Source organism: Chiloscyllium punctatum, chromosome 3 (genome assembly GCF_047496795.1).
Source record: "Chiloscyllium punctatum isolate Juve2018m chromosome 3, sChiPun1.3, whole genome shotgun sequence".
NCBI lineage: Eukaryota > Metazoa > Chordata > Chondrichthyes > Orectolobiformes > Hemiscylliidae > Chiloscyllium > Chiloscyllium punctatum.
In genome coordinates, this window is record NC_092741.1 from 101,548,027 (window position 1) to 101,563,880 (window position 15,854).

The 15,854-nt window shown below is 43.0% G+C and overlaps 1 protein-coding gene and 1 pseudogene across 3 annotated transcripts in view; both read right to left on the reverse strand.

Annotated features, from left to right (window-relative positions):
• The window catches only part of ift172 (intraflagellar transport 172), a 271,291-nt gene that overhangs the window by 20,207 nt on the left and 235,230 nt on the right, over positions 1-15,854 (reverse strand). For all 3 annotated transcript variants that reach the window (XM_072557593.1, XM_072557602.1, XM_072557583.1), the window contains 4 exons: positions 9,118-9,237; positions 8,347-8,442; positions 7,302-7,361; positions 796-894 (listed from right to left, as the gene is read on the reverse strand). In XM_072557593.1, the coding sequence (XP_072413694.1) occupies positions 796-894; positions 7,302-7,361; positions 8,347-8,442; positions 9,118-9,237 (375 nt within the window). The remainder of the gene's footprint in view (positions 1-795; positions 895-7,301; positions 7,362-8,346; positions 8,443-9,117; positions 9,238-15,854) is intronic.
• LOC140455033 (elongation factor 1-beta pseudogene) lies at positions 4,282-4,950 on the reverse strand (annotated as a pseudogene).

Consider the following 15,854-nt stretch of genomic DNA (forward strand, 5'->3'; position numbering starts at 1 on the left):
TGCCCACAACTGATGTCAGGCTCACTGATCTATAGTTCCCTAAATTTGGTTCTGAAATGAGCATCTGAGCACATAACCACACCATCACAAAGGATCTTTGTTTCTGCCTCTTTAGCACCACTAAGTTAGTTCTGTCTCAGTTTATTTGTTGTCGACATCCTCATACATATCTTCATTAACTCTGCACTTGACTGCATTCCACCCTCTATAAACCTGGCATCTTGGCACATTTTATTAGGCACTTTTTATTCCTGATGAAGGACTTTTGCCCGAAACGTCGATTTCGCTGCTCCTTGAATGCTGCCTGAACCGCTGTGCTCTTTCAGCAACACTAATCCAGAATCTGGTTTCCAGCATCTGCAGTCATTGTTTTTACCACATTTTATTAGGTTACAATTAAATACAAATGTGTGTTAATGACATAGCTGTATATTGCTAAGAGTTACAGAGATCATAGCAACATCCACAATTATAAATGAATGCTAAATAATTTCATTTGCCCAACAAAGGGCAGAAAGATTCCCTTCAATGAAGGGTTTGAGCTCTAAAGACACTTTATTCCCAAATCTATCCAAAGTCATGTCATCCAATTCAAATACTGTTCAATTTAAGCATTTTTAAAAACAGAGCTGCTGTTATTCAAAAACAAAGTAAAGCTGCACTAGGAAAGGAACATTTCATGAAGAAATTTCAATACAGAATTCAGATCTAATGTACAAATTTTAAATCATGATACTCTTGCCAATAGACATATCAAAAATTACACCGACCAAGGGCATTATCTTTTGAACTTACCGAAATATGTTGTTTGACAGGGACAGGGATTTCAAATGGAATATCTGTATCTTGAAAATCAGAATGATCAAGTGCATCAAGATTGCCCTCCTCAATTGCCTGCAAACATAAGAAGCACAAGAACATTATGTTAATCCTCAGTCACTACTTTGAAGACTATTTTATTTGCAGGGCTTATTGTATTTAGTGTTTTAACTTCAAGGAAAGAACAAAGGTAACAACAACATCAATTTACATTTATAAAGCACTTTTAACATCACAGAACCATCCAATGTGCTTCACAGGAGCATTATCAAACAAAATTTAACAGCAAGCTACATAAGGAGATATTAAGATGGATGATCAAAAGTTCGGTCAAAGACAGAAGCTTTGAGAAGCATTTTGAAGGTCAAAGAGAGATTTGAAAGATAGCAATGCTTAGGAAATTTGAAGCAAAGTTTAGGAGCTTGGCAACTGAAGGTGTAGTGGTTAGCAATGCAAGAAAAACCAAAATTGGAGGAGAACAAATTTCTCTAAAGGCTATAGGGTTGAAGAAGGTTAAAGACAGGAAGAGAAAGATCATGCAAGAATTTGAAAACAAAGACGAATGTTAAATTCAAGGCTTTCTTAATTGGGAGACAATCTAGGTCTAGAAGCACAAGGATGATCAGTGAACATGGCCTGCCACAGCTTATGAAATGGGCAGCAGGGTTTTGGTTGAATCATAGAATAACCACAGTATGGAAATAGGCCATTTGGCTCAGCAAGTCTACACCAACCCTCCAAACAGCATCCTAGCCAGACCCATTCCCCTATTCCATTATTCTAAATTTCCCCAAACTAATGCACCTAGCCTACACATCCCTGGCAATTTAGCATGGCCAATTCACCTAACCTGCACACCTTAGACTGTGGGAGGAAACTGGAGCACCCGGGAGGAAATCCACACAGACACAGGGAGCGTGTGCAAACTCCACATAGACAGTCACCGGAGGCTGGAGACGAACCGTATCCCTGGCGCTTTGAGGCAGCTGTGCTAACCATTGAACCACTGTGCCATCTTGACTTCAAGTTTATTCAATGTAGAATTTGAGGGTGCCCAATATCTGTTGGAATAGTCTGGTTTAAAGCTAATGAAGGACATAAATATGAGTTTCACCTGCAGATGAGTTGAGCTGATGTGGAAACAAGTAACCTGATAGAAATAGGGTTGGTGGTGAAAACACACTGTTCTTCAAAGGCTCAGACATATCCCAAAGTTAAATATGCACCAAAATCAACAACAGTCTGGTTTAGCCTCAACCAATTCCCAGAAACAGGGATGGAATCTGTAGTTGTGGGATGGAGTTTATGGTGGGTCACAAAACAATGCCTTCATTCTACCTGATATTTAGTTGACGAAATGTTTTGCATATCCAATATTGGATGTCAGGCAAGCAATCTGACAACTTGGAGAAAGAACAGAAGGTGAAAGAAGTGATGATGACATAGATTTGGATTTTGTGGCCATATATTTAGAAACGCACCGTTTTTACATGACATTGCCAAGGGACTGCATGTAGATGAGCAATAGGACAGGGCCAAACATAGTTGCTATAGATCTTTCAGGGAACATGAACAGAATAGGAAGAGAGCCCATTTCATGTGATTCTCAGGCTACAATGTGATATATATGACTGGGAGCAAGAAATTTTGAAATTCCACCCATTCAGATGACAGACAAGGACTGGGTGGAGGACTTTAGAATTTTAGATTACTCAGTGTGGAAACAGGCCCTTCAGCCCTACAAGTCCACACCGACCCTCCAAAGAGTAACCCACCCAGACCCATTCCCCTACATTTACCCCTTCACCTAACACTATGGGCAATTTAGCATGGCCAATTCACCTAACCTGCACATCTTTGGACTGTGGGAGGAAACCGGAGCACCCAGAGGAAACCCACGCAGACACAGGGAGAATGTGCAAACTCTACACAGACAGTTGCCCAAGGCGGGAATTGAACCCAGGTCTCTAGCGCTGGGAGACAGCAGTGCCACCATGCCACCCAATGATGTGACAGAAGGAGTCAAAGGTTGCAGATAAAATCAAGAAAGATGAGTACAGTTAGTATCTCACAGTCACAAAGAATGTCATTTGTATCTTAGTAAAAGTCACTTCCGTACTGTGATGCAGCAAAAACCTGACTGAAGGGATCGAAACATTAAATGAAAATGGGCTGAAATTTGGTATGTGACAACATGTTTGAGGACTTAGGGAAAAAAGGGTGGTTAGAAATTAGGGTTTTGCTTGCAAACAAAAAAAGGCCTAGGGTGGATTGTTTTGAGGATGGTTATGGTGATGGTGAATTTTCTATATGTTGGCTCTCACCTTTCTCCTCCACCGCAGAATCTAAACAGGATTGCCCTTACATTTTAGCTCAACAGCTTCCACATTCAACTGATCAACCTCCAGCCTTTCAACTACCACTTACCACGACGCCAACAATAAACGCCATCTTCCTCCCCATTTCAGCATTCTAAATTGGCACATTCCCTGTCTGGTAGCTGAGTCAGTCTGCAAATAGCCTCTCCCCTTCTCATGCAAATGACGGTATCAAGCACTCCTTAGCAGGCAAAGAGGTACTTTCTTGTATTTCTTTCAATTTCATTGCTGCTCAGCTGTCTATCTCATCTAATTTGGTAAAATGATGGGAACCACAATGAGTCAATTCCTTGATGCGCACAGATATCATGGGAAGTGCCCAGTAGCAGGAATAGCAGCAGCTTGGCTGTCCTCAACTGGTGGAGGACAATAAATTTAAACAATTTAAACAACTGACGTTTCATTAGGGACCATTTTTCAGTGAGGTGTTAGTTTTTTGGAAACATCTTTGGAAGCAGTACTGGATATAGAGGTCTATAGCCCAAGAATTGTCCATCAGCCACTCCTGTGGTCCTAATGTGTTGATGGCTTGGCTGCTTGGTCCCAGCAAAAAACAAGGGACACTCTACTGTACAGTTGTTGTTTCAGCAGTGGTCTCTATCTCAGAGACTGAAATAAGTGCACAGAGGCTGGTGTGCTGTCACCAAGTCACCCTTTATTTACTTGTGCATAGTACACTGGCTTGGTTTGCAAGCACCTGAACTGAGGAAATTCTAATCTCCTGGTTATATTTTTATTCCTGGACATGTCAATTTTTATTAGATTAGATTACCTACAGTGTGGAAACAGGCCCTTTGGCCCAACACGTCCACACCAACCTCTGAACAGTAACCCACCCAGACCCTTTTCCTAATGCACCTAACACTATGCAATTTACCATGGCCAATTCACCTGACCTGCACATCTTTGGACTGGGAGAAAACCAAGCACCCGGAGGAAACCCACGCAGACACAGGGAGAATGTGGAAACTCCACACAGGCAGTCGCCCAAGGTTGGAATCGGACCTGGGTCCCTGGTGCTGTGAGGTAGCAGTGCTAATGACTGAGCCGCTGTGCCGCCCCGTTGTGTTCGTTTGTTGTCATTCTACACTTTGTTGAAGTCTGCAACATCAGCAGATTGTACATAATCTTCAAATGCAACAATAGCTTCTTTTAGCATATCTGTTCCCACATTTTCATCTTTAACTACATATTGAATCTGTAGCTTTTTGATGCCATAGCCCACAGGAACCAGTTTGGAGGCACACCAAAGCAAGCCATCCAATATCACTGAATGTATACACTCTTCCAATTTGACCATGTCAGTTTCATTATCCCATGGCTTTACATCCAACAAAATAGATGATTTAGCGATAATGTTTTGGACTTCTTAGCTTCATATTGAGCTAGACATTCTTTATTGAGCCTTTTAGCCTCTTCACTTCCCTCTTCATTGGAACCAAAAAGATCAATGTCATTGTCGTTGAAATCATCCACAGCTTTTGCTGACGTGGTATCTGCTACATTTTGTGGACCATATTTACAGAAGGGTTGCTTAACACCTAGAAGGCAAGCCTTGGTGCTTTCCTAAGATAGGATATAATGTACCAACGGAGTGCATAATAGAAGTCAGCTGATGGTGGAGGATCAAGAGCTTCAAACACACCTATGTCAGCTTGTGATGGAACACACCTCTCAATGTAGCTCCAGTCCACCAAGTACTTGTTCAGTACCTTGAGGCCGAAAAGGGGGATTTGAGGTTGCTGAATTCCATGTGGCTGGTTAAGAACATGTGTATGTGTGAGGGGTGGGGGGAAAGGGGTGAGGAGCAGGTGGCCTAGATGTGTGTGTGAGAGTGTGTGTGTGTGTGTGTGTGTGTGTGTGTGTGTGTGTGTGTGTGTGTGTGTGTGAGAGAGGGAGAGTGTGTGTGAGAGTGTGTATGTGTGTGTCGTGTGTCATGTGTCGTGTGTGTGTGTGTGTGTGTGTGTGTGTGTGTGTGTGTGTGTGTGTGTGTGTGTCGTGTGTGCGTGTGAGAGAAAGAGAGAGAGAGAGAGAGAGAGAGGGGGGGGGAGGGAGGGAGGGAGGTGGGGAGGGAGGGAGGGAGGGAGGGAGAATGAATGGGTGGGTAGACGGCAGCTCCTGTTCTCCAAAGACCCGTCTCCATCACTCATGTGGTCTCCTGGTTTATAATATTCAGCGAAAGGCTTTCCTGATTGTCCCAGGTTAATGATTCCAATTAATTACCTTTTAGTCACTGAGGTCAACCTGGTTCCAATGACTACAGCGTCATGAAATAGACTGCAGAGCTAAGGCCCTCTGATTGACCCTGCAGATCGGAAAGCTAGCTGCCACCGCACACTTTGTGGGCGGCACGGTGGCACAGTGGTTAGCACTGCTGCCTCACAGCGCCAGAGACCCGGGTTCATTTCCCGCCACAGGCGACTGACTGTGTGGAGTTTGCATGTTCTCCCCGTGTCTGCGTGGGTTTCCTCCGGGTGCTCCGGTTTCCTCCCACAGTCCAAAGATGTGCAGGTCAGGTGAATTGGCCATGCTAAATTGCCCGTAGTGTTAGGTAGGGGTAGATGTAGGGGTATGGGTGGGTTGCGCTTCGGCGGGGCGGTGTGGACTTGTTGGGCCAAAGGGCCTGTTCCCACACTGTAAGTAATCTAATCTAATCTAATCTAAAAAAAGTTTCATGTAGGCCAATTTTTCACTGTCTCTTCCTGGCAATATCATTGGTCCAGGAGAAAGTGAGGACTGCAGATGCTGGAGATCAGAGCTGAAAATGTGTTGCTGGAAAAGTGCAGGTCAGGCAGCATCCAAGGAGCAGGAGAATCGACGTTTCGGGCATGAGCCTGAGTCCAACACCTCCAAACGGACCCCACCACCAGGGATATATTTCCCTCCCCTCCCCTATCAGCATTCCGAAAAGACCACTCCCTCTGTGACTCCCTCGTCAGGTCCACACCCCCCACCAACCCAACCTCCATTCCCGCCACCTTCCCCTGCAACTGCAAGAAATGCAAAACTTGCACCCACACCTCCCCCCCCCTTACTTCCCTCCAAGGCCCCAGGGGATCCTTCCATATCTGCCACAAATTCACCTGCACCTCCACACACATCATTTATTGCATCCGCTGCACCCGATGTGGCCTCCTCTATATTGGGGAGACAGGCCGCCTACTTGCGGAACGTTTCAGAGAACACCTCTGGGACACCCGGACCACCCCGTGGCTCAACACTTCGACTCCCCCTCCCACTCCACCAAGGACACGCAGGTCCTTGGACTCCTCCATCGCCAGACCATAGCAACACGTTGGTTGGAGGAAGAGCGCCTCATCTTCCGCCTAGGAACCCTCCAACCACAAGGGATGAACTCAGATTTCTCCAGTTTCCTCATTTCCCCTCCCCCCACCTTGTCTCAGTCAAATCCCTCGAACTCAGCACCGCCTTCCTAACCTGCAATCTTCTTCCTGACCTCTCCGCCCCCACCCCCATTCCGGCCGATCACCCTCACCTTTACCTCCTTCCACCGCCCCTCCAACGCCCCTCCCCCAAGTCCCTCCTCCCTACCTTTTATCTTAGCCTGCTGAACACACTTTCCTCATTCCTGAAGAAGGGCTCATGCCCAAAACGTCGATTCCCCTGCTCCTTGGATGCTGCCTGACCTGCTGCGCTTTTCCAGCAACACATTTTCAGCAATATCATTGGTCCAGTCCACCCTTCTGTCCCAGCAAGCAGCTACCTGAAAAAACTCTCTGATTTTAAGATGATCCCAGAGTGCTGTGCATGTGGATGGAATTCCGCAGAGATTTAATGCATTTTTAAAACAAAACATTATCTTTGGTTTTATCTTAAAAAGTTTGCTGTGGATTCATTCAAAAACTGGAATCTGAAAGCCAGGATTTAGGGAACATCATTTGGTCTGCCAAAGAATAGGAGTAAAAAAGAAGAGGGAAATCAAACAATATCTTGGTGTCTCAGTTTAAGAGGGGAAAGGCAATCACAATTTAAATGCACCCATTTCCCTTTTGCCCATCACATTTACACTTATATTGAATTGCAGAGAAAAATTTTCAAAATGACATTAACAACAGACTGAAATTAGAAAATTAGAGGACTTACATCACAAAGATCTAGGAAACGATTCAGGAATATAAAAGCCATGTTCTCCCAACCAATTGCCTGTTTTATTATGGAAATAAAATGACCTTTTAGTTCACTGAAGTGTAGTTGGTAAACAAAATTGTAGGGACATAAAAACTTCAAGTAAAAAATTTGAAAGGATACCTTAATATCTCCAACCAGTTTTGTGACCTGCTACAGTTCTTCCTTCAGAGGCTGCCAGATTGGACATTGGGGAGTTTGGGTGGCAAGGGTGTTTGTAGTTGAAATTCCCATGTGTCATTACCCAGGAACTATAATATTTCCTGGATAATTATCCAGGTAAGTGAGTAGGATCTCTCCAAAATCTCTGACTCTAGCTAAAAAAGCTAAAAACCTTTTGGAGAGTTCCTGATGAAGAGTTAAACATCCAGCACAATTCGTGCGTAGTCAGTGCATCCAGACTTCCATATGGTCCCAATAAATTCCTCATGGAATATGTCCTGTAACTTAAGGTCCAGAGCCCAGAAGATTTGGGCCTTTATTTAAATTGAGTCAGTATCTAGCAGAAAGTTAATAGCCATGACGTGGAAGTGCCGGTATTGGACTGGGGTGGATAAAGTCAGAAGTCACACAATACCAGGTTATAGTCCAATAAGTTTATTTGGAATCACAAGCTTTTGAAGCAGTACTCCTTCACCAGATGAAGTGTTCTGAAAGTTTGTGATTCCAAATAAACCTGTCAGACTATAACCTGGTATTGTGAGACTTCTGACTTTGTCCATCCCAGTCTAACACTGGCACCTCGTGTGACTTCCAATTTAATAGCAATATACTGTTCTCTCCTTTACTGGAAAAAATAACTGAATTTTCAGAAAAAAGTGTTTTAGTGCAGTTTCAGTTCACAGTATAAATTTTTTTTAGAGTACCCAGTTAAGAAGTTTTATGCATCCAGTATTTATTACTTTCATTTTTCAAGTTTATTATGAGAACTACTGATTTGCAGCAACCTCCAACATAGTGCATCTGCAATAGAAGTAGTCATAGGTAAAAACAGAATACATACCTTAGCTGCCATGCCAGCCTCATAAAATGCTTTGTCAGCAGGGATGATGTCTGTATGCCTCAGCAAGGAGATAGATAATTTTGCCGCAACCATGTCCTGAAATCAGGAATCATTGAAAATGTTTAGACATGCAATAGATTAAATAGATTCTAAAAAATCCAATTACTCTAAACAAACATAATAATCAGACTACCTGCAAACAAAACAATTCTTCAATTTATTTTATCATTGAACACACTGAAAATTTCCACAAGAACAGAAATTACTGGAACTGAAGATTCTGAGGAAGGGTCACTGGACAAATCTTAACTCTGATTTCTCTTCACAGATCTTGCTAGACTTGCTGAGATTTGCCAGCAACGTCTGTTTTTATTTCAGATTTCCAGCATCCACAGTTCTTTCAGTTCTGAAATTTTCCATTTCAGAGTCAATCAAGAGCATAGAAAGTGTTAAACTGACATTATGAAAAGCAAAAATTAAACCACTGAATAGATTATTGGATTTCTTTTTGTTAATTTATATATTACAATTCCATAATAGACACTGCAGACAATTGCTAATTTGGTTTTACAGCTATAAAAATAATCTGTATTTTAGTATAAAGATGATGCTTCATATGGAAAGGTTGGGGTGTTACAAGTCAAATTGTTTAACAACAAAGCAGCATATCCTGAACTAAAGAAAAGTGACCTTTTAATGTGTCAGGATGTAGTAATATATGAATTTTGATAAACACTATATTAAGGTTATCATACAGTAACACAATCTTACCAGCTGGTTGACTCCCAGTGACCCTGCACGAGTAGCATAATAGTGGGAAATCAGCAGCATCTGCTCAAACTCTTCATGAGCAGGAGAACTGGCCTCCGAAGATTTAACCAGATTTTCACACTAGAACATTACAAAAATAGATTCCAAAATTGATACACTGTATTCATCTACAGGGAAAATCAAGACAAAACAGGTCACAGAACTGCAAGTGTTACATTAGGAGTGCTATCTACTATATCGCAGATACAGTGACACACCTTAAATAGGTCCGACTTCATTATCGGACGGAGGGGATGCTAATAGTATATGTATGATCTTATTAGGGAGCAGTTACTGAATAGGGAGAAAGTAAGGACTGCAGATGTTGGAGATCAGAGTAGACAGTGTGATGCTGGAAAAGCATAGCTGGTCAGGCAGCATCCGAGGAGCAGGAAAATCGACGTTTCGAGTATAAGCTCTTCATCAGGAATGTTGCTGTTCCCAAACAGGCAGATTCAAGTATTACACAACTGGAGACTGTTGCTGACCAAAGAGATCTTGGAATGCAGATTTATAGTTCCTTGCAAATCGAGTCACGGGTAGATAGGATAGTGAGGAAGGTGTTTGGTATCTTGCCTTCATTGGTCACTGGAGTTGGGAGATCATTTTGAAGCTACATAGGACACTGGTTGGGCCACAATTGGAATTCTGCGTGCATTTCTGGTCTCCCTGCAATAAAAAGGATGTTGTGAAACTTGAAAGGGTTCAGGAAAGATTTACAAGGATGCTGCCAGGTGTGGAAGGTTTGAGCCATAGGGAGAGTCTGAACAGGCTGGGGCTGTTTTCCCTGGAACGCCAAAGATTGAGAGGTGACCTTATAAAGGTTTATAAAATCATGAGGGGCATGGATAGGATAAAAATACGTCTTTTCCCCAAGGTGGGGAAGTCCAAAGCTAGTGGGCATAGGTTTAAGATGACAGGGGAAAGATTTAAAAAGAACCTAAAGGACAACATTTTCATGCACAGGGTGGTGCGTGTATGGAATGAGCTGCCAGAGGAATTGGTGGGAGCTAGTACAATTACAATATTTAAAAGGCATCTGGGTGGGTATACGAATAGGAAGGGTTTAGAAGAATAGGGGCCAAATGCTGATAAAGGGACTAGATTTATTTAGGTTATCTGGTTGGCATGGACACGTTGGACTGAAAGGTCTGTTTCCATGCTGTATATGTCTACCACATGATAATAAGGTGTGAAATTGCAAGCACAGACAAGTCTTGGAAGGAAACAAGTTGAAACTGGAGGACAGAATCTTCAAAATTAATTGCCATTGTAGCCAGATATAAAACTAGTTTGGTGGGTGAGGAGCAGCATGGGTTCTATAATTAGAGGAATAGATAGCATCCTTTGTATGCAGGATACAGAGTCCCGTTCAGTATGTTGCCTGCCGGGTGAGGGACATCTCTGACCGGTCTGGAAGGATATTGGAGAAGGAAGGGGAGGATCCAGTTGTTGTAGTCTATATCGGGATAAAACAACACAGTCAAGACTAAGAAAGAGAGCCTGTTTAGGAATTATCAGGAATTAGGGACTAAATTAAAGAACAGGCCCTCAAGGACTACAATCTCCAGATTACTGCTCAAGCAATATGCAAATTGGCATAAGTGATACGAGAATAACAGAAGTAAATACGTGGCTAAAAGAGTGGTGCAGGAAAAAAGGGTTCCTTTACATGGGGCACTGGCATCAGTATAGGAACAGGAGAGATCTGTACCACTGGAACAGTCTCCACCTGAACTTTAAATGATAAAGTTGGGGGGAAGGGAAGGGTAAAACTCCAAGAAGTATAATGGCCAATGGGAAACAAAGTAGCAGTCTAACATCTGTGGGGGGTGGATTCTACTGCAATGAAAAATCTGAAAAAATGAAAAGACAGAAGAACTCAGTAGAGGTTATTAAAGTTTTCAGAACACAAAACAGGACAGTGTTTCAAAAGGGTTAGGAATCAAACTTCAAGCACACTGGACAAAGAAATGGCAATGAGAAGAAGGACGATCAATATAGGACTGAAGGCATTGTATCTGAATGCATACAGTATATGAAATAAGATAAATGAGCTTATGGCGCAGATCGAAATTGGCAGGTATGATGCGGTAGGGATCATGGATACATGGCTGCAAGGGGATCAGGACTGGGAGCTAAATATTCACAAATATATATCTTTTCAAAAAGACAGGCAGGTGCACAGAGGGGGTGGGTTCCCTTATTAGTAAGAAATGAAATTTAATTAATAGGAAGAAACAAAGTAGGGTCAGATATTGTAGAATCTGGGTAGAGTTGAGGAACTGCAAAGGTTAAAATAAACCATAATGGGAGTTATGTACAGGCCTCTAAACAGTAGTCAGGATTTGGGGCACAAGATACACCAGGAGATTGAAAAAGAAAGGCAAGGTTACAGTGATTGTGGGGGATTTCAATATGCAGGTGGACTGGAAAAATCAGATTGGTAGTGGATTGCAAGAAAAGGAATTTGTGGAATGTCTATGAGATGGCTCTATGGGGCAGCTTGTGGTGGACCCCACTGGTAAACAGGCAATTCTGGATTTAGTAATGTGCAATGAGGCAGACTTGATAAAGGAGCTTACTGTGAAGGAACATCCTACAGCGGGACTTCGGAGAACTCGGAAGAAAGCTGAAAAGCAGGACATCCAGGGTGGTTATCTCTGGCTTGCTTCCAGTTCCTCGGGTTGGAGAGGCCAGGAACAGGGAGATAATGGACTTGAATGTGTGGCTGGGGAACTGGTGCAGGAAGCAAGGATTTAAATTCTTGGAACACTGGGGTATGTTTTGCAGTAGGGATAAATTATACAAGAGGGATGGTTGCACCTTAATAGATGGGGGATCAGCATTCTGGAAGGCAGGTTTGCCACTGCAACACAGCTGCGTTTAAACTACATAGCGGGGGGTGGGGGGGGGGGGGGAAGAGAGAGAAGGGGACAAACTGGAAGTTTAAGAAGGAAATTGAAGGGAAGGTTAGAACAAGAGAAGTCAAGAAAGACAACGGTATCAATGGAGCAGAAAACTCAAAAAGGGATCATGCCATAAGGTTGAGTGAAATAGGGATCAGAAAACTCAAAAAGGGATCATGCCATAAGGTTGAGTGAAATAGGGATTGATAGGAAGGGGGAGAGCAGTAACAAATTAAAAATATTATATATGAATGCACGAAGCATGAGAAATAAGATGGATGAGCTTGAGGCTCAATTGGAAATTGGCAGTTAAGATATTGTGGGGATAACGAAAACGTGGCTTCAAGTGGACAGGACCTGGGAAATGAATATTCAAGGATATACGTGCTATTGTAAGGACAGACTGACGGGCAGAGGGGGTGGGGTGGCCCTGTTGGTAAGGAATTTTTTAAGTCCCTTGCGCGGGATGACCTAGAATCAGGGGATGTAGAGTCAGTATGGATAGACCAGAGAAATTCTAAAGGTAGAAAGACCCTCAAGGGAGTTTATCTACAGGTCCCCAAACAGTCGTCTGGATGTAGGATGTAAGTTGAATAAGGAGCTGAAATTAGCCTGTCGCAAAGATATTACTACAGTTGTTATGGGGGATTTCAACATGCAGGTAGATTAGGAGAATCAGGATGGTACTGGACCCCAAGAAAGGGAGTTTGTGGAGTGACTCCAAGATGAATTCTTAGAACAGCTGGTGCTGGAGCCTACCAGGGAGAAGATAATTCTGCATCTGGTGTTGTGCAACGAACCGGATTTGACCAGGGACCTCGAAGTGAAGGAGCCATTAGGAGGTAGTGACCGTAATACAATAAGCTTTAATCTGCAATTTGAAAGGGAGAGGGTACAATCGGAAGTGACAATATTTCAGTTGAATAAAGGGAACTATGGAGCTATGAGGGAGGAGCTGGCCAAAGTTCAATGGTGCAACACCCTAGCAGGGATGGCAGTGGAGCAACAATGACAGGTATTTCTGGGTATAATGCAGAAGATTAAAAGGAATTAAGATCCTAAGAGGAGGCAGGGGTGGCCGTGGCTGATGAGGAAAGTTAAGAAACATATAAAGTCAAAAGAGAAAAAATATAACATAGCAAAGATGAGTGGGAAAATGGAGGACTGGGAAGCTTTTAAAGAACAACAGAGGATTACTAAGGAAATACGCAGAGAATAAATGAGGTACGAAGGTAAACTGGCCAAAAATATAAAGGAGGATAGTAAAAGCCTTTTTAGGTATGTGAAAGGAAAAAAAATGGTTAAGACTAAAATTGGGCCCTTGAAGACAGAAACGGGTGAATATATTACACTACATCCACTGGAGCAAAGAAATGGCAGAAGAGTTGAATTGGTACTTCAGATCGGTGTTCACTGGGGAAGACACGAGCAATCTCCCAGAGGTAATAGTGGCTGAAGGACCTGAACTGAAGGGAATTTATATTTTCCAGGAAATGGTGTTGGAGAGACTGTTAGGTCTGAAGGCTGATAAATCCCCGGGACCTGATTGTCTAGTGAAGGGTACTGAAGGAGGTGGCTCAAGAAATCGTGGATGCATTGGTGATCATTTTCCAATGTTCTATAGATTCAGGATCAGTTCCTGTGGATTGGAGGGTGGCTAATGTTGTCCCACTTTTTAAGAAAGGAGCGAGAGAGAAAGCAGGGAATTGTAGACCAGTTAGTCTGACCTCAGTGATGGAAAAGATGCTGGAGTCAATTATAAAGGATGAAATTATGACACATCTGGATAGCAGTAACAGGATAGGTCAGAGTCAGCGTGGATTTATGAAGGGGAAATCATGCTTGACTAATCTTCTGGTCTTTTTTGAGGATGTAACTCTGAAGATGGACAAGGGAGATCCAGTGGATTTAGTGTACCTGGACTTTCAGAAAGCCTTTGATAAAGTCCCACATAAGAGGTTAGTGAGCAAAATTAGGGCACATGGTATTGGGGGCAAAATACTGACTTGGATTGAAAATTGGTTGGCTGACAGGAAACAAAGAGTAGTGATAAACGGCTCCCTTTTGGAATGGCAGGTCGTGACCAGTGGGGTACCGCAGGGATCAGTGTTGGGACCGCAGCTTTTTACAATATACATTAATGTTTTAGATGATGGTATTAAAAGTAATATTAGCAAATTTGCTGATGATACAAAGCTGAATGGCAGGGTGAAATGTGAGGAGGATGTTAAGAGATTACAGGGTGATTTCGACAGGCTAGGTGAGCGGACAGATGCATGGCAGATGCAGTTTAATGTGGATAAATGTGTGGTTATCCACTTTGGTGGCAAGAACAGGAAGGCAGATTACTACCTTAACGGAGTCAAGTTAGGTAAAGGGGCAGTACAATGAGATCTAGGTGTTCTTGAACACCAGTCAATGGAAGCAAGCATGCAGGTCCAGCAGGCAGTAAAGAAAGCTAATAGCACGCTTTTATAACAAGAGGAATTGAGTATAGAAGCAAAGACGTTCTTCTGCAGCTGTACAGGGCCCTGATGAGACCGCACCTGGAATATTGTGTGCAGTTTTGGTCTCCAAATTTGAGCAAAGACATTCTGCCTATTGAGGGAGTGCAGCGTAAGTTTACAAGGTCAATTCCCGGAATGGTGGGATAGTCTTACGTTGAAAGATTGGAGCGACTGGGCTTGTATACCCTTGAGTTTAGAAGGCTGAGAGGGGATCTGATTGAGACGTATAAGATTATTAAAGGATTGGACACTCTGGAGGCAGGAAGCATGTTTCCGCTGATGGGTGAGTCCCAAACCAGAGGACACAGTTTAAAAATAAGGGGTAGGCCATTTAGAACAGAGTTGAGGAGAAACTTCTTCACCCAGAGAGTGGTGGGTGTGTGGGATGCTCTGCCCCATAAGTCCGTGGAGGCCACGTCTCTGGAAAGAAGAAGTTGGATTTCAAGAAAGAGTTGGATAGAGCTCTTAAGGATAGTGGAATCAAGGGTTATGGAGATAAGGCAGGAACAGGATACTGATTGAGGATGATCAGCCATGATCATAATGAATGGTGGTGCTGGCTCGAAGGGCAGAATGGCCTACTCCTGCACCTATTGTCTATTGAACCCTTATGAGGCGGTGACCATAACATGATTGAATTTACTCTGCAATTTGAGAGGGAAGAGGTGGAATTAGATGTAACAGTATTACAATTGAATAAAGGGAATTACAGAGGCATGAGGGAGGAGCTGACCAGAATTGACTGGGAGAGGACCTCAGCAGAAAAGACAGTGGAACCGCAGTGGCAGGAGTTCCTGGGAGTAATTCAGGAGACATAATAAAAATTCATCCCTAAGCATACTAAAGGGAGAATAAGGCAACCATGGCTGACAAGGGAAGTCAGGGACAGCATAAAAGCAAAACCGAAAGCATAAAGCGCAGCGTAGGGCAGTGGGAAGTCAGAGGACTGGGAAGCTGGCAAAGGCCAACACAGGACAATGATAAAGAAAATAAGAAGAGAGAAGATTAAAAACAAAGGTAAGCTAGCCAGTAATATAAAAAAAATGCAAGAGATTCTTTAGATCAATAAAGGGCTGACAAGAGGCAAAAGTTGACATTCGGCTGCTGGAAAATTATGCTGGAGAAATAGTAATAGAGAACAAAGAAATAGTGGAGGAACTGAACAAGTACTTTGCATCAGTCCTCACGGTGGAAGACATGAGTAATATCCAAAAATTCAAGAGAGTCGATGGCAGAGGTGACTACGGTAGCCATCACCAAAGAGAAGGTGCTAAACAAAACT